Source organism: Theropithecus gelada, chromosome 6 (assembly GCF_003255815.1).
Source record: "Theropithecus gelada isolate Dixy chromosome 6, Tgel_1.0, whole genome shotgun sequence".
NCBI classification, from domain to species: Eukaryota; Metazoa; Chordata; class Mammalia; order Primates; family Cercopithecidae; genus Theropithecus; species Theropithecus gelada.
In genome coordinates, this window is record NC_037673.1 from 124,968,173 (window position 1) to 124,988,235 (window position 20,063).

Here is a 20,063-nt window from a genome sequence, read left to right on the forward strand (position 1 = left end):
CACGTCATGTAAATCACACTGTTAAGCAAGTGTTTGGTAAAAGGTGTTTTTTTTTTTTTAATCAGAATCATATTCACTGGCTCTCATGCTCAGTTAGTGAGAATGTAACTACTCAACCCTCAATTTCCATCTACTAACCCTATAATCTATATTTTCACTGGTAATAAATGAATAAAATACGGGGAAATGAAGGAAGAAAGAGGCTGATTGCGGTAGCACAGAAAAGGAGCAGGAGGAGAAAATGTAATGAGAAAAAATAAAAATGATATGGCAATAAAGGGAAAAAGCAAAATTCAGAGAAGAAAAGGAAGCAAAGCGGGGAAAAAAGGTAAAGCTGGAAGGGCAAAACCAAGAAAAGGGGGGAAAATGCCATCAATGTTAGCTATAAAATGCCAAAAGAAGTAACCAATGTGTAGACTATGTGCAGGTCATAGAATAAAAGAAAGGGGAAAAAAAACTGTGTAAGCATAATATGTTCTTTCATATAAAATTAACTCACAATCCAAATGTTTTCAAAGTCATGCTGACAAACACGCAACACACACTCTCTTTTGCTCCTTTAGCCTTGTGACCTGGGAGATCAGGAGTTAGGGTTCCATGAGCCCAGAGGGAGCCAGTAAACTTGAACCACTCCCCTCTCCGCGCTGCACTGCCCTGCACTGCAGCTCGGCTCAGTCTAAAAGATCACACTCTCTAGAATCCTTGGAACCTTAGTATTCCCATGATCCATAATGAAGAGAGCTGAATTCAAGAATCACGTCTCCTCCAGGACAAAATACTGATACTGAGAGTGTGTCTCCCAATCTACCCACCCTATTGAAACATTTGTCCTCACAAATGAGTTAGAGGATTATATTCTATGACCTGTGTCCATAAATGGAGATGAAGGACACTAATTATTCAAATTAAAGGGAAGTGGGGGGCAAAGGACTTCACGTGAGGTACGTATCAAAAATGGGAAACTCAGTAAGTATACTGATATCTAGTAGCACAGTAATGCTGCTATTTCCTTATCAGGTATGTTGAACCAGGTAGACTGCCTATCATCTCCAGAATGCATGGAGTGATTTCTGTTCTGCTAATACTGGTCAGAAGACCAAAACGCACTTGGAAATGAAAGATGATCTTGACCTTAAAGAGTCACTGTGCCAATGGCCTCAGAGGCATTTGTTGATAGTTACACTTCAATTAAAGGCATGATTCTGTGTGTCACTGCACGAGTACAGCTCCCTAGGAACCACACCTTTCTGCTTCTTCACCTGTCTCCAGCTGAGTCCTATACAGCACTTCCCACTCATCACTGCCTTGAAATATAGGCAGACTTGAAATATAAGTAAATACGAAGCAGAAAGGAAAAGGAAAAAAGGCCACAAGGAGCATGAAAAAAATAAAGATGGATGGGAAGGTGGGAAAAAACAAAACTTATCAAAGCATTCTGTGCAGTAATTCCATAGAAACAACTGTCAGGATTTGAAGATTTCTACATGCACGTGTATGTTCATTGCAGCACTATTCACAATAGCAAAGACATGGAATCAACCCAAATGCCCATCAATGATACACTGGATAAAGAAAATGTAGCACATATACACCATGGAATACTATGCAGCCACAAAAAGGAACAAGATAATGTCCTTTGCAGGGACATGGATGGAGGTGGAAGCCATTATCCTCAGCAAACTAACACAGGAACAGAAAACCAAACATCGCATGTTCTCATTTATAAGTGGGAGCTGAACGATGAGAACACATGGACACTGGGAGAGGAACACCACACACTGGGGCCTGTCTGGGGAGGGCAGGGGGAGAGAGAGCTTCAGGATAAATAGCTAATGCATGCAGGGCTTAATACTTAGGTGATGGGTTGACAGGTGCAACAAACTACCATGGCACACGTTTACCTATGCAACAAACCTGCATGTCCTGCACATGTATCCCAGAAATTAAAACACAATTAAATTTTTTAAAAAGAAAGATTTAAAAAATCAATTGTTAAAAACATACACTGCAAAATACTAAGTCCAAAGTAATATGATCGATTAAAATGTGTGGAATTTTCTTTAAATGCTATTGAGCTGTAGGAAATTTAAATTACAGTCACTTTCCCACATGTGTTCTCTCATCACTCATCACAATGCCAGCCTTTGGGGAAGAGCCGTACACACTAATTGTAACACTCAGAACACAACCTCTGGTAAATGGAGGAAGGGCTTCTCCCAGGGTTTTCCACAATAGAGTTTCCAATTCCCAGGTAGAACAAGGCTGGATGAACCTTGAGCTTCTCCTGGAAAGAGCTGGCCCATTACCAATTAAACCGAATCTAATCTGTGTAGGTTAGATTATCAATGCCTCCCTTTTCACTAAAGATTTTTGGAGGTTTGCAAATTATAGTTATTGTTTATAAAAAATATTTATCTTAACTTGTAATATGGGTTTCTTGTTACTTTTAATGAATCAATAAATATTTTAAATTTCTCAATTTTAATTTCTAACATCATAAATATTGATGGAACTCATATAAACAAAAGACATTTGAGGACCTCAACAATTTTTAAAAATGTAAAGGGATCCTATGAACAAAAAGATCAAGGGCCACTGATATAACCATTTGCTTGTATTTCTGTCTCTCATGTGAGATGGGTTCCCCCAGGACAAGGACCAGATCTGTTTGCCTTTGAATCCCTGTCACCTACTGTGGTATCTGATAGACTGCACAAACTCAGCAAACTCTCACACGTCAACATTTCACAGCATTTTTTCAAGTACTTCGTAAGGCAGAATGGTGCAGTGAACAGGTAATGAGCTCTGCTGTCCCTAGCACCCACTCACCACACCATCTCTCTGATTGTTAGCTTCCTGGTCTGCAAAAAGAGACTTAACAGTTCCTCCCCTACAGACATTTGAGGACTAAATAAAATAGCATATGAGACAAAGTGCACAGTGGCTGTACGCTGAAGGTATTCTACATTCTTAATTCCCTTCTCTTTTAACTACAGAACATTTGTACAAAAATGTTCTGTAAGACAGATGTCTGCAGCAGCCGAAGTTTACATTAAAGAGCAACAGCAAAAGAGAAGCAGGAAATACAGATAAAAGTAGAAGAAAAAACTAAAAATGGTGAATTTCCTTTTTTCAAATAAATTATGATGAAAGGTATTTTACAAAATAACATTTTTTGTAACAAAAAAGAATGGAAACAGCAACTTACATTTCAACTGGAGTCAGAAAAAAAATTTGAAAATGCCTAAGTTTCCACCACAGAAGGAACGCTGACCACTCAGGAAGAAAACTATGCTTACACCTAGCATGACAATGGCGTGAAAGGCAAGAGAGCAAAAGATGTACTGCAGATAGAAATATGAGCTGGTTTCTCAGCTGCCCTCCAAAATCTTAGAAGGGGAAAACACACTATTTTCCCCTTGTGGGTTGGTTGCATAGTGTAGAAGCTCAGATATTTAGAGAACATTTTTATTCAACAGATATTTACTGAGCACTTACTTTGTGCTAGGTAACATGTCAGACACACGTTTTTATTAGACTACTTTACAACTCAGCAGAGATGCAGACACTTGGGCATAAGTCAAGTCTGAAATTATGATTGTAATTTCTACACAAATGTGTTAGAAAAATAGCATTCTAAACCAAGTTAAAATGTTAACAAGAGGAAAGAAACAAAAGCCTATTGTCTGACATAGGAAGTTATAAATCTTTACTATCGGTGCTGCCTTCTTCCTTTGTTTTCTAGGATACCACACTCTCTCAGTTTTCATTCCATCCTCATGTCCATTCTTTCTCACTCTTCTTTGCTGGCTTCTTTTCCTCTTCTCCATCTCACAATGTTGGACTGAATCGGGTCTCTGTTTTCAACTCTCTTCTTTAGCTACAATAACTTCCTAACGATCTTTATCTAGGCCTACGATTAAAATATTATCTATATAATAATTCAGTCTATACACTCCCAAATTTGTATCTGTATGTCCAGCCTCTCTCCGAAGATCAGAGTTCATAGATCTTTGCACTTATAAGTTTGACAGATTTCTCAATCTAATGAATCCAGAACAAAACTCTTGCCCTCAGCCCCACCACTCCTTACCCAACCCACTCCCTATACAATCTTTCCCATATCTGGAAATGACATCGCTATTAATCCAGGAGTTCAAAACCCTCTCCTTGTCACTTTTGATCTTTACTTTTTCTACGTTTTTTAATCCGCCACACTTGGTCCATCAGAGTGTACCTCCAAAATACAAGCTCAATCCAACCACTTACCACATCTTCAATGACTACAGCTGCAGCATCGTTCACTAGCACCACTGTGGTAGCCTCCTACATGGCCCTTTCCTTTTCTCTGTTATAATCCAGGCTCAACACAGCAGACAGGGTGATTTTTTTTTTTTAATGTCAACCAGATCACAGAACACCACTGCTCAAAATGCTCCAGTGTCTTCCCATAATATTTAAGCTATAGTCCAAATTTTCTTCCTTGGCCTACAAGGCCCTACACCTCCCTCTCCAAACTCAATTCTTACCATTTTCCCTTTCCCCACTTTACTCCAAGGACATGGATCTTACTGTTTCCAAAACACATGGAGTCTGTTCCCACTACAGGTCCTTTAAATTGACTTTTCCCTTGTCCAGAACAATTTTCCCATGGATTTAAAAGCACAGACTCGGGTCTGTGTTTCAATGTCACCTTCTCAGAGATCCCTGATGTAAAATAGCAGACAACTGCTAATCCTGACCCAGACTCTCTTCCCCCTTACCCTGCTTTGTTCTTCTCCTAAAACTTCTCACTACCTAAATGTGGATTAGGTATTTACCTTTTTAGTATTAACTGTCATTTCTACCAGAATATGCGGCCAGGGTATCATCTTACCTGTTCACAGTAGTTACTCAATCAACACTGCTGAATGAAATGGATGAAATGGAAGAATGCTTTCTAAGAAGTGCTGTCTGTTTCCAGGAAAGCAGCTAAGCAGTCTAAATGTGTCATAATGTTCATTTTAGCAAGCATCCTATTTCCAAGACTTTTCTGGATTCATAAATTGAAATTCCATCTGCTTCTTTGCTTTCAGTACTGTAACACTCTTTCCATATAAGACGACTTGGAAAACATCTTCCTTACACCATTCCTTGAGCTGATAATCTATTAGTTATCATATCTTTACCTCCTTTTCTTTTTTTTTTTTTTTTTTTTTGAGACGGAGTATCGCTCTGTCGCCCAGGCTGGAGTGCAGTGGCGCCATCTGGGCTCACTGCAAGCTCTGCCTCCTGGGTTCACGCCATTCTCCTGCCTCAGCCTCCCAAGTAGCTGGGACTACAGGCGCCCGCCACCATGCCCAGCTCATTTTTGTTGTTGTTGTTATTTTTAGTAGAGATGGGGTTTCACCGACCTTTACCTTCTTAATTGCTGACAAATAAATTATGCTTGTTACATATTTTGCTTCCCCCATATGTTCTATTACCCCTGAGATAAACATCAGACAAGGAAGATGTCACCCCAAGAGAAATCTAGAGAACAAATGTTCAGTATATGCTGATTTTCTACGTTGCCTTTCCTCTGACTGGAAAATGTGGTAACATAAATATGATCTGACACAGAGGTGAAAGAACATCAAAGCATTTTAGAAGAGTAAAGTCCTTTCTATCCCCTGCCTTCCCATTCCTGTGTGAAGAACAAGAGACACACCCACTAGAGCGTGTTCTGTACAACCCTCATACATACGTACACAGGTATGCCCAAGGCACGGAGAGCAGCTAAATTCAGACTGAAGACAGCTAATTTCAGAATAGATTTGAGCAAATACTCTGAAAGATCAGTTGAGGTAAGGCAAGGCTCTTTCTGCTGTGATTCTAATTTTCATTTTTCCCTCTACAGAGCAAAAGGATGTGTTTCAACAAGGATAGATGTGTCTCTTCATTGGTTATGGAACTTTGCAAAACAGAGTTACAATCAGATCTCCTAACACTTTTCTAAGGCCTAAATATATATATCAATCTATCCTTTTATGAATACTGTGTTTGTGATAGACTTCTGTCTTTCTTTTCTGGTTATAAACAGAAGACTGTCGTAGAACATGTAGGAAACACCTGAATGTACAAAGAAAATATGGAAGAAGTATCATTCATGGAACAAGAAACTCTGCTGCATTTATCTGTTCCACTGTTGTCCAGTTCTTTCTTGGTCTCCCCTGGCCAACCCTAGCCTACAGAAGTTAATGCATTGGTCCCCTCCTATTCTTGCCTCCTATTCACCCTCCATTTCTCAAACTTCAGTCAATCTCCTCTTGTCATACTTGAGAACCACCCACACAAGCAATCTAAAAGCTATGGCCCAAAGGCTGGATCTGGGCCACTGCTTACTTTTGTACTTCCCATGAGCTAAGAGGAATTTTGACACTTTTAAGTAGTTGAAAAATCAAAGAAATAATACTCGGTCACAAGTGAAAATTGTATGAAATTCAAATTCCAGCATCTATAAAGTATACAATTTTGCTGAAACACACCCTAGCTCTTTCATTTACATATTATCTATGGTCACTTGTGCACTACAATGGCAGAGTTGAGTACTTACAATGGAGAAAGCAAGGTATCAAATATATACTCTCTGACCTTTACAAAACAAGTTGGCCTACCCCTGACCTTAACAGAATCTTTTTCTTTAAATGGATACTCCTATTTTACAGAAAATTATTCTAAAGAAAACTTTATAGCACTTACAAATAGAAAGCTATAATCACCATAATCACCTTAACTAGAAGAAAACCTTGGAAATTACTGCAACAACCATGAGATACAACTTCACATTCATTAGCATGATTATTATTATTTAAAGAAAAAAAAGAAAATAAGGGTTGGCAAGCATGTACAGTGGAGCCCTTGTGCACTGCTAGTGGGAATGGAAGACAGTGCAGCTTCTGTGGAAAACAGTATGGCAGCATTTCAAAAAATTAAAAATACAATTATCATGTAATCCAGTAATTCCGCTTCTGGGTATACACCCAAAAGAACTGAAAGCAAGGGCCCAAACAGATATTTCAGCATTATTCACAATAGCCAAAAGGTGAAAGCAACTCAAATGTCCATCAAAAGATGACTGGATAAACAAAATGTCGTATGTTCATATAATGAAATAATATTTTGCCTTTAAAATGACCCATGCTAAAACACGGATGAACCTTGAGGGCACTATGCTAAGTATAATAAACCAGTCACCAAAGGACAAATGCTTCATGCTTACGCTTCTATGAAATACCTGAAGTAGTCAAATTCATAGAGACAAAAAGTAAATGATGGTTGCCAGGGGCAGGGGAGAGAGAAATGGGGGTTATTGTTTAATGGGTACAGAGTTTCAGTTTTCCAAGATGAAAAGAATTCTGGAGATGGATGGTGACTATGGTTACACAACACTGTGAATGGACTTAATGCCACTGAACTATACACTTAAAAGTGGTTAAAATGGTAAATGTTGTTAGGTATATTTTACTACAATCTAAAAAAAATTTTCATTGCAACAAAAATAAAATAATGTTAACTGAAAACAAGCTAGATATTCTTTTACACCTAAGACTTGGTTTTTCTATGTTTAAAAAAGAGACCAGCAATCCTTAAAGAAGCCTTGAAGATGAGCACGGAACCTACAGTCTAAATCAGGTAAAAATGCAAATAAAGTAAAGAGGGACTTACTATTTGTGATTCAGTTTCATAAATGACACTTCTTTAATGTCTATATAAAGTGTCATTACTTCAAAATATGTGAATTCCCAAAAATGTCCCACAGTTTAGAGAATACTACCCAAAATGTTCCCCAGTGATGTGTCACAATCCAGAAACTACAATCCTTACACTCTTGCTAAAAGGTTATTTCTTGATTCATACAGGGCATTCTCCAGTGAAGGGACCAGCTTTGCTGGGTTACAGCTCCCTGTTTCGCAATAACATCTGAATTTCAAAAATCATTTCATCACCCTGTATCTTAGTATTAAATATATTTGAACAAAGGATAATTCATCAGATTGGCTCTCCTGTGGTTAATTTTGAGAAGTTCTAAAAAATCATAGGTATAAAGAGGGAACTGGGGAGGGAAAGAAGAAGTAAAAAAGAGATACATCAGAGAAAACTTGCTCATTTTTTTTTTCAGGAAAGTATACATGTCTTATGGAGCCAGATAAAGGAAAACAAATAAATCACAGAAAATCTGTGAGACTGTCACATTTGCTAAAGCACTAGTTACCAGTTGTTGACTGGTTACTATTCAAGAACATCACTGCTCTAAAGCACAAAATTCTAAAAGAATTAGAAAAATTCTTACAGGATAAAAATTAGAAATTCAGTTTCAAGGTAAGGTTTACTACAGAAAATTGTTTTCTCAAAAGATCACAGGATTTATGAGACCTTAAATTATAACTTAATATGAAATATCCAGCAAATCAAATGATTTCTAATAAATAAAGTTGATTCTAATGTCCCTTACGTTGTCCACAATAAGCTCCAATATATCCTTTCTGGCACTGGCAGTGGTCATCTGCACAAGTCCCACCATTCATGCATCTCACGCTGCACTGCTGAACTGCAAAGAGCAATAACAAAAAATGTAAAAAATCAGTCACCAAAATTATAGTATATGTGAGAGGTTATAAAACTATAAACTCAATTATCCAATTCAATGACAATTATATCTTACAGAAGGAAATATTATGACCCAAACATATTTTTATTCATTATTTCTTTATAAGTGCACACATGGGCATATCTGTGATAACATGTTATTCAGGATGCATTTAAAACACTTTCAATGTTAAAAAAAAATAAACAGAAGGTGACTAGCAGCATAGTTTCTGGCAAGCAGAAGGTACTTTTGTCTCCATTCAGAATGCAGGAGCTGAGTGCCCATCATTCCAGCTCAGTGCAGTACTGTCATAATGGACTTGAAGGCTATCCTCACAGAGCTTGAAATTCCGATAGGGAGCTATGGAAAACGCAGGTAAACAAATACCACGAAGTAATTATAGACTGTGATAAACTGTTTGAAGTAAACCGTTGTGAAGGAGACTAGCCTGGAGCCAAGAAGGAGCTTAGATACCAGCACCAGACAAGACCACTCAGAGGAGACATTTATACTGAGATATGAAGGATGAGAATGAGCCAGATATTAAAAGTACCAAGGAGGAACTTCAGAGAGAGAAGAACCAGCAAATCAAAAGACCTTAGGATGGTAAAAGCTTTCTTCTGAAGAACAGAGAGATTCCTGTGGTTAAAAAGAGGCAGACAGGGAAGAGATCTTGGAGACCCAGGCAGAGGCCAGTCAGCTAACACACGGCATCCTCGGCCACTGAAGGGTTTTCGTTATATCCCAAATGCAACAGGGAGTCATTGAAAGGATTTAAATGAGAGAGTGAAGTGATGTAATCTATATTTTTAAAAGATTACTCTAGCTGCTCTGCAGAGAATGGATTTGAAGAGGGCGAGAGTCTGGGAGAAGGATGAGGACAGCTTGCACCACATTGTAGCAGTGGAGATGGAAAGGAAAAGATAAATCTGAGATAATTATTTTCCAGTAAAGCCTACAGGACTTGTTCAAAGAGCTGACATAGAGAAAGAGAAGCAGCAGTTACTTAAGCACCGTGGGCTGGATGGCAGAGCCGTTTGCCGAGGCAGGAGGAACTGTGGTTCAAGTAGCCTGTGGTCAGCAATAAATTCAGTTTCCTTTTAGACATGCTACTAAGTTTCAATTGCTTGCTATTTCTTGAGGGGAGATGTCAAAGAAAGGGAACATATGAGTGTGGAGGTCAGTGGTGGGATCTCCAGTGTAGATAAGTATTATGAGTTATCAACATACTGGTAGTCATTGAAAACATATATGTTAATGAGTTCACCCAGGGAGGGCAATACTCAGTAATACTAAACCTCAAATGAAAGACTGATGAAGATACAGAAAAGAGAATAAAAGGTAATGATCAAGAAAAGGAGCACTGAGGGCCACTGGAATTATAAAAGTCAAAGGTGTTTCAAAGAAAAATGAAAAACAGCATTTCAAGAAGATAGTGATTAATAGTGCCAAAAGCTTTAGCAAGGTCCCACAGGATGATGACGGGGGCGGGGTTAGAAAAGTTCCTGATGAAATGGAAGGAACTCATTGCCCAAGGCCAAATGAATGCACAGATTCCATGCTAAATTATATACCACAAACAAAGAGTGGCCCAGAGAATGTCCCAGCTCCCAGGTAGAGGAATTAAGAAACTGAATCTTAAAATTCCTCTAGGATTGGGTTTTTTGCCAAAGGCAAATATGAGAAAACTAAGCATAGGATAATGAATGTATGGGCAACAGTATCTTGTAGGCAATCAGGCGAGAGAGAGGTTCAGGTTAAGTTGGGGATGAAATGTTCTGGTTAAAGTGGTCAAGAAATTATGATGAATTTGAATGGTAGATTTTAAAAAGCTGGGGAAATGGCAGATTCAAAGAAAGTGAAATTAAGAGAGTTTTCATCAGGAGTTTCATCAGACGACAATGGCATTTGTTGTATGAATCTTGAATCTTATTCCTGAGTCAGACATACTCTATATTACCTTCATTTAGGGAAAATTTGAAGAAATACATATTAAAAATATAATGACTTCACGCTAGTTTGAGGCAAGACTTTAAAAAGCATTTATTTAATTATTGAGCAATTAAATAAACAATCTTGCTTCTGCCTTGTTATAATGTTATCTTAAATACTAGGCTAAAAGATTAATCTTCAACGTTAAGGACCCAACAATTTTTAATTGGATCATGAATCACACAATCATAGTCCACAGTTATAATTACCTTACGTAGGTGTTGGCAGTTAATACATGTGAAGCAAAATAGGTCCATATGTGTAACGTATCTGGTAAGTACTCAATAAACGTATGCTGCCTTTGAGTTCTCTTCTCCTTTCCCCTTAGATAACCCACAAAACATCTGTTAAGCAAAGGCAACAAATATAGCCTAGTGTTTGAGACTACACACTTAGGCATCAGAATACCTGGATTCAAGTCTGTGTTTCCTTGGGCCAGTTAATTAAATTATGTGTGCTTTACTCTGCTACTCTGTAAAATGGGGTATTAACAGTATCTCATAACGTTGATGTAAGGATTAACTAAAATAATAACACTTAAAACTCCCCGGCACAGAGTAAAAACCTAGTTAGGTCATAGCTATTATTCACCAAGAGTTACTTCTTCACTGAATTCTTAATCTGTTTCTGCATAGACATACAGCTCCTGCACCAGAATTAAAGCATTTTTTCTTATTGAAAACCATCACCCACTTAAGGCGACAATTAAGTCACTGAAGATTTTTACTCTAAAGATTAATACACACCTAGTATGTGAGGAAAATAATCATGGATTGATATCCTTTTTGAGAAGGACCTTTAGCATTTACTCCAAAGCTCAAGAAAAATGCAATGAAAAGGCCACAAGTAAGAAACATACTTGATTTTGATCCACAGGTTGGTGATATTTGCCCACTGGAACACGTACACATGTTAGGACGGGAACAAAATCCATCTCCACAACTATTTCTACAAATCGCTGTAGAAAGCACAATAGGAAAATGAATGAATAACTATATAATAAACCATAGTTTACAAAACAAGAAAGCTGTATTTAAAAGTAAAAAGTCTGAAAAACTAAGATAAAATATATGATGTAAATGTCTAACTTCAGATATGCAATAAAATTACCCATTGTAGACTTGGGAATAAGTCTCATAGGTATCCTTATGATAACATGTAAACAAATGAAGCTGGTTCAAATTGCATAAATCCTTTAAGGAATCTCCACACTGTTTTCCATAGTGGCTGAAAAAGTAGAACTACCATTTGATCCAGCAATCCCACTACTGGGTATCTACCCAGAGGAAAAGAAGTCATTATTCAGAAAAGATACTTGCACATGCACGTTTATAGCAGCACAATTCAAAATTGAAAAATCGTGGAACCAACCCAAATGCCCATCAATCAACAAGTGGATAAAGAAACTGTTACATATATATATATACACACACACACACACACACACATATATATGTAACTGTGAAATACATAATATATATAATGGAATACTATGCAGCCATAAAAAGGAATGAATTAACAGCATTTGTAGATACCTGGATGTGACTGGAGACTTAGTATTCTAAGTGATACAATTCAGGAATGGAAAAGCAAACATTGTATGTTCTCACTGATATGTGGGAGCTAAGCTATGAGGACACGAAGGCATAAGAATGCTACAATGGACTTTGGGGACTTGGGGGAAAGAGTGGGAGGGGGTGAGGGATAAATGACTACAAATATGGTGCAGTGTACACTGCTCAGGTGATCGATGCACCAAAATCTCACAAATCACTATTAAAGGACTTACTCGTGCAACTAAATACCACCTGTACCCCAATAACTTATGGAAAAATAGAAATAAAAATAAAGTCATATGTAAGTAAACATTACAGAATGAAAACATGGTAGAATAAAATAAAGTACAGGCTTTTAAGTTTAAAATACATACGTGTGTGTGTGTGTGTATGTATGTATTTACTGACCTGAAAAGGTCTAAAAGAACTTTCACCAAACAGTGCAATGGATCTCACTGCATGATGGGCTTATGTATGGATTATTATTTTTATAATAAACATTTAAAGCTTTGCAATAAGGAGAAAAATTTGCATAATCCTAAATCTTTAATTGTCTTATCAATACAGGTTGTCTCTTTCATTAAAGACTGGGAGTTTAAAATGCAGAACTCACCCAGAGAAAACAGTCTTGATTCTAGGTAGTTGGGAGAGTTGCAGGAACAGAGAAACCACAGCCCACTATGCAAAAGCCTTCACAGGAGACAGAGAACATGAAATTGGCTGAACCAGAGGCTCTGGTGACTTGGCCAAGCCTCAAGGGTTCCACGCACATTCCTTCTGGGCTGGTATCTGACCTACCCTGTGATCAATCTTTGGTCCCCTCAATAATTCCCTTTCTCCTTCCTACAGCCTTTCTCCTTCCATATTTTCTCCACAACCTAGCTTACTCCTGCTGCTCAGAAAAGCTTCTGTAGCATTTTTATGGTGGGGAGAGTCAAAGCCTCCTGCATCTGTGACCTCCAATGAACAGAAAGGTATGAGGGTCATCACAGCAAAGAATGTTAGGCCCACTCACACAGTACATACCACAGATACTCCAAACTTGTAGGCAAGTACCTTCGAATGGGAAGTCTCTCCCATATTTAGAGACAGTTCATTTAGGAGCTGAGAGATTTATCTCTATAACCATAATTGAATTCTCTCTTTCAGCACAAGGGCTGTGTACTTTAATGCTCATGCCATGACTGGATATATAAAGACAAGAAGAAAATCTGGAAATGCCCTGAAACTGGCTGTAGCTAGGGAAAAGGTCCCACAACTTTCAAAGAGGTCTGGAACCCTCAACAATGTAAAGAGCATTTCCTGCAGAAGTAAACTAACTGTTTATCTTCCCCAAGATGCCTTCTGACATCCACATACTACTACCAGCATTAGTACTTCTTATCAATGAAAATAGTGGGCTGGGTACGGTGGCTCATGTCTGTAATCCCAGCACCTTGGGAGCCCTAGGTAAATGGATCACTTGAGCCCGGAAGCTGGAGACCAGCCTGGGAAACATAGGCAGACCCCATCGCTACGAAATTCTTTTTAAAAAATTAGCCTTGCACATTGGCATGTGTCCATAGTTCCAGCTACTCAGGAGGCTGAGGTCGGAAGGTGGCTTGAGTCCAAGAGGTTAAGGCTGCAGTGAGCTGTGATCATGCCACTGCATTCCAGCCTGAGTGACAGCGAGACCCTGTCTCAAATTAATAAAAAGAAAAAGTGAATAGTGTCAAATACTGTGATTTAAGATAAAAATCGTTTAGGTAAGAATATGTTTCCTGCCATGGAGTCGACTCTTATTCTTAAAATATACTACAGTTTCTGATCACCAGTAACTCTCCAATGACAAATGTGCATTAAAACATTATTTTATTTCAAATTTCCCTCCTCCCCCAGAAGGCCAATATTTAGTCTAGGCTTAAGAGAGGAGACTCAAAGTACCCCCACCCGGGTTCCAAACCAAATGAAGGTTTGACAGGCTGCAGACTGAGCGTTCTCAGGCAATTATCCGTCATGGATACAGGTATATACTTTGTATCTGTGAGCCAATAAGAAGCAAGAATGCTGAGGCCCTTTAGCCCCACACAGGCCTCAGACTATGGTACACTTACTGAGTATCTCTCCCTCCCACAATTACTAGAACTATGAGACCTAGAAATGCCAGAGGGAGAGGGAGACAGGACCTAGGGGCTGAGACTTCAGTGATGCTGTGAGAAGTCACATGGCCAGGTAAAGAATACATAGCACCCAAAAGGTCTGAAGTTGAGCTGTCACTCTGCCATTGATCCACTGTGAGCTCCAGAAAAATCCACAGCCTTTCTGAGTTCAGTTTTTTCATTTGGTAGCATAACGTAAGAGAGTTATATTGGAATGCTCTGACATTTCCTCAGGTCTCAAATGTTATTAATCCAGCCAACTTCATCCCACTGTTATTATATTGATCAAAATACTATTCATTGCATAATTTCACAATAAATAAATTAATAAGCAAATTTTTTCATTGCTTCACATTCTAAGAAGATTTTTTTTAAAAAGGTGAGAAAGTCAATTCCGTGCTTTTGGAAATGAATATTTGCAAGTTTGGAAGTACTTGAGCAATTTTTCTAGGCTACAACTAAGAACAATACCAGCAAAACATAGAGACTCAAATCAAAATGCATTAGGTTTCCAGAACTTGGAGAATTATAGTTTCTTTTCAATATCTTCTCCTTATAAAGCCTGTCAAAGTCAAACATTAAAATTCTGTTGACCATTTTTTAATGGTCAAAAAATAGTCAAAAAAGTTGACCATTTTTAATTTTTCTATATTAAAAGAATGCTGAGGTACAAATGTATGAGAAAATTAATATTTGGTTTTGATTTTCTGTTTGTATTTTACTTATTTTCTTTTTTGTACATTGTCTCAGATAATTTATTTTGCTAAATGGTGTGATACAGATAAGTTCAATAAATATAATAATTTACTTAATTCATTATCATCAGGAAGGCCTGGAATTAAAATTCTTGATTTTGAGTTTATAATGGTTTCATTTCATTTATTACCTCTACATATGATCATTTTAAATGTCAGACTAAATGAACTACTGAATTGAATGCAGGCTGTTAGCGTTAAATGAGACTCATGCAATAGAATATAAAGGTATTACATTCTTCCTGTTTCACGCACTGTTTAATAATCTTAGGTACTAGAATTTTTAGATGTGCTTATAAGAAGTATTTTTGTAGATACTTCTTGATACAAGTGTTATAAATGTTTCTTGTAGATATAAAGATCATTTCAAAGTTTACTCTTTCTATAGATTTCTGATACATGCAAATTCCAATGTATCTCACAAGCATCCAAATATTTCAAGTATCGGAAAATGCAGATTACAATAGTCACTGTTACCCTAATATTTTCAAAGCTGATCTTCTACCAGTGATCACTGGGCCATACATATATTTCTACTGCAAATACTCTGGAAGGCTGTGCTCTCTGGAATTCCCATTCCACACTGATCCAATAAAATCTGACTTTACAGATTTTCAACACGTACCATGAACCAATCCCTCCTCCTCGGCTGCTCTCCAACTCAATAATGGCAGTCACATTCATTACATTTAGTGAGTCAGACTTTCCGCAGTGCCTAAGTCACTCCCAGCTAGTATGGCAGGTGTGCAATGAGTGACGTTAGCTGTTTCAGGATTCTAAAAAACCATGTAAGTTTAAAGCAGCCATGGTAATGCCCTACTGGCCTGAAAGAGTAAACGCACCCTCCATTAATGCTTCACATATGACTTCTGTGTTGGAAAGAAATGAATGCAGAACTTTTTCTTTTAAAAAATAAAGCAAAGGCTTATTATAATCAGAAGATTTGTTTAAAATATTTATAAGTCACTTTAAGTGACACAGTTGTTTCCTATTTTTGCCATTGGAGATAGTGGGATTTTAAGGTAGAAAAAATAAGAAGAAATTAGTCTTTATGACACTTGAGATTTCATCCCTTTTTAAAAAACTGCCCAGAAATTACATTAAGTATCTATCTCAAACCCACAAAACCAATAAATATAGAGTCAGAAATGCCACTACATCCTTATTATCCCTTGGTTAGTGCGGCTTGCCCTTTTTCTCTGTTCACAGTTGCATAATTATTTTTTCCCTGGAGAACATGGAGGTCAAACTGAAGTCAAGACTGGATCTAAATGAACGTGCTGTCTATGATACCTGCCTCTCCTCCCAACAAGACAAATGTGGTTGTGCTACATAAACACACAGGAGAAGGCCAGTCACCCTGCAAGTCACAAATTTACAGCTATGAGGCTGATAACTAATGAGCTCTCCAATTAGAACGTGGAGAATTGGTTATACACCTTGGAAACAGAATAAAATAATCAAAACTTTTAAGGTCAGAGGTACAGAATTTTTCAAAGTCTAAGATTCATACGTTGGAAATCTACTGCACACTATTGAGGTTTGGGGTCTGGAAACTCTAAATTCAAATGTCTTCCAAAAAGTAAAAAAAAAAAAACAAAACAAAACAGTCAAGCCCCTCTGTAGGAGTTAAAAGTTTGTTAACTTAGGTCAACACTAAATTCGTGAGAATGCTCCTTTCCTATCTAGGTTATGTAGTTGCTGAGATAAAACCAGAAATAAGAAAGCGGTTTTATATAAATGCCTAAGAAACCTTGATCTTCATAAGGCCTAAACCTCAAGCGGAGTTAAAAGCTTGATAATTTGCATAATAACATGTGGTCTTATCTGGATTTTTTTACGGAAAAAGTGGTTTTGAGTTATCTTGATAATTGCTCCACTCCTCTTCCAATTTGTATTAATTTTAATTATCTTTGAAACCTTTATCATTATTGCCCTTCAACAGAGTCTAGAAGTGAAGTCTCAACTGACTCAAACCGGTTGAGTCTTCCCCACTATTCAAATGGGACCGCGTCCCGATTATCGGTGCAATGTGATCACTTGATTTTAAAGGCAACTGTGCGTCCAAATGGCTGTGTGCAAGAGGTCGGCTGGAGATAGGGCCGACCTCGCTGCCCCAAGCTGCGATCCCTGCCAAGCACTCACGGACAATGCACTGGTTTCCTCCAGGGAGCGTCTTCCATCCAGGGCAGCAGTAGGAGTGGAATCTGGAGCCGCATACGTTAGGCCTGTGATGGACAAGCGCGGTCACACACAGATAGGGAGAGGGGTGCAGTAACATATAAACGGTCTTCGTAAGGAATGCCCCGAGCGAGTAGATTTCAGGACAAAAAAACAAATCAAAATTACACTTCAAATTCTTGGGGATTGGGAGGCAGACGTGGAAGCAAAAGAGCGAGATGCTGGAATGCAGGAGGGGCAGAAACGTCTAAACACTGCCTTTCATCTGTCGTCCCTTGCCTGCCTTTTTAAAGGGCGAAAAGAGACATGGAAACATGTAATTTGCTACTATTCTAGCTTCCAGATGCAGAGAACAAAGGGACCATTCCGTTCCAAAGAATCCTTGCCCTCCTTTCCGAACCCATTCCTCCTTGATCAACTGTTACTTTGGCCCCGACGTGTCAAGGAAAGCGCGTCGCAAGGTGGAGCGCTCGGGTTGACGATTAGAAGGTGAGCTGTGAACCCTGCACACGTCCTCAAACAAAAGGCTCACGAGCTGCGCCCCCGACGGTGGAGAGCAAGCAGGCTCCTCTGGCCCCTGCAGCAGGCGGACCCAGGTCCGCCTCCCGCCCGACATTCAGAACCTGTTCCCGCACCGCGGGCTCCGCGCGGGCTCTACGCACGCTCTGCTAGCCGCATCCCCGGGCCCCGTAACCATCCGCCGCCCGAACCCCGGAGAGAGGGCTTTCCGCCCGCTGAGCTACGGGTTTGGGAAGGAAAAAGGGGACGCGCTCCTGGGGGTTTTTGGCTCCTGGATGTCCTGGCGAAGGGGGCTGCAGCTCTAGGCTCCAGCAAAAGGGTCAGGAACCGAGTGGGCCAGAAAGCCGCCAAACTGAGGATTCCCCCCCTCCCCCAAGCCGGAGCCTTAGGTGCGGGGCCGCTTGCCCACTTACCCTCTGAGCACGTCCTGCTGTCCGCGCCGGCGGACGCGACTGGCCACTGCGGCACCCTCCTCGCGATACTCGGGCGCCAGAAACCCGCCTTCAGAGCCTGTTGTAGCGGACCGGACCTGTTGCGGCGGCGGCTGGGGCCGGGGCGGCTTGGGCGGAGGAGGCTGAGGCTGGCCGGCCGTGCCCTGCGCCCAGAGCGCCACACAGCCCAGCCACAGGAAGTAGGGCTGGAGACACAGCCGCCGTCTTCTCTCCATCGCCGGCGCTGAAAGCGCGCGGCCGTAGACCCGCGGAGAGGGAGTGATCAAAGACAAAATCTGCGATGCTCAGAAAAAAGTCAAGGTCTAATAAGCCCTTCGTCGGCTCCCGGGACTCCCTCGGGCTCGGGCTGCTTGCTCTAGCTGGAGACCCCGACAGAGCACCGGCCCCCTGGCTGCCCGCGAAGCCAGACGCGGGGCGCCGGGTCTAGCGCAGTGGGCGGCGAGGCGCGGCGGAGGTGCAGCCCGCAGCCCTGAGCGGTACACGTTGCATAACCGGCCTAAAGCCCCGAGCGACTCCAGGACCGCCAGCGGGCGGGGGAGGAAATTACAAAAGCCCTGGCGTAAAATTTAAAAAAATGTGAACCTCAAAAGAAAAAAGGGCCTGCACGCAGAGCTCGGCGGATTCCCGTGCGCTCCGGGCACGGATCTTGGAAAGCTGCAAAAGTCACCAGAAAGAAACAGGCAAGCAAACAAAAGTCGTCCGCAAAAGAAGAGAAGGGTTCCCTCTGGGCTCGTTCGGAGTCCCACAGGGCAACGAAGCGCGGGCAGCGGCTGCGGAGCCGGGCGGAGGTGCGCGGGGCCGGGGCGTGGGGCCAGCAAGAGAGAGGGCGGGACGCTGGACGCTGGAGAAGATGCGGCGGTGGAGGGCGCGGCGCGGGGGTTTTAGAGGCCCGGCGGGGCGCTGGGCGGGCCGGCGGGCGGTGGCTGTCAGTGGGGGCGCGGCCGTCCACACGTGGGGCTCAACCCGGACTGAGAGGCCGGCGCAGAGTGGGCGGGGACAGAATAAGGGAGAGATCAGGGGCCGAGGAACGAGGGGAGCGAGGGTTGGGTGAGGGGAAGAGGAAGGAAGGGGGGGAGGGCGAAGGGAGGGGAGACGACGGAGATTGGGGAGAAGGGGGGCGAGCCCGAGAGGAAGGCCAGGTTGGAAGAGGGACTTGGAAAGAGGGATTGGCGAGCCCGGGTGCGAGAGGAAATGAGCGGGGGATGGGGGCGAGGTTAGGGCAAAGAGAGAAGTGGGAAAGGGGAGGGAGGGCCAAGGTCCGGGCGCCGAGAGGAGGGGCCCGGGGGGCCGGCTGGAGGGGGCGAGGCGCTAGGCGGCTTTGCTTCCCGTCCCCGTCAATTGGCCGCTAGCTCTGTTTTGACTGCCTGTACAAAGCGAGCAGACGGCGGGGGATGGGGCGATTAGGGACCGGATTTGGGAAAGGAGGCAGCCCCTTCCCCTACCCCTCCCCCTCCGCCTCGCCGGGCCGCGGACCAGGGACTAGGGTCCCTAAGCGCACCAGGCTTGACTGGCCCGCAGCTGAGCTGACCCGCAGCTGAACTTCCCCGCCGGACAGAGGCCGCCAGGTTGAGGATGAGAACGGGTCTTTCTGTAGGGTCCCGGACCCTGACCCGGGATGGGGGGATTCGCAGTCAGCCAGGAATAGAGGCTCACTGGGCTGTTGGTTGCAGCCTCAATCCAAGAAGGACGGACCCTCCCCATCGCCCTCCCACCCACACCGCCCCACCGGGAGCGGCGTCAGTCTGAGAGACCAAATTAGGGGCTGGGCGTTTCCAGATTGAAATGCGCCCTCCGCCACCAAGAGGGAGCTCACGCGGCCGCGGGGGACCGAGGCAGCCAGCCGGCGCCGCGGTCCTGGGGAG

General features: G+C 41.6%; 1 protein-coding gene across 1 annotated transcript in view; it reads right to left on the minus strand.

Moving 5' to 3' along the window:
• FBN2 (fibrillin 2) overlaps positions 1-19,522 on the minus strand; it is a 270,471-nt gene extending 250,949 nt beyond the window's left edge. Inside the window, exons 1-4 of the mRNA XM_025388372.1 lie at positions 18,163-19,522; positions 17,195-17,277; positions 11,460-11,558; positions 8,474-8,569 (exon numbers count right to left, since the gene is read on the minus strand). Of these exons, the coding sequence (XP_025244157.1) occupies positions 8,474-8,569; positions 11,460-11,558; positions 17,195-17,277; positions 18,163-18,416 (532 nt within the window). The 5' untranslated portion in view covers positions 18,417-19,522. The remainder of the gene's footprint in view (positions 1-8,473; positions 8,570-11,459; positions 11,559-17,194; positions 17,278-18,162) is intronic.
• Between the last annotated feature and the right edge of the window lie 541 nt (positions 19,523-20,063).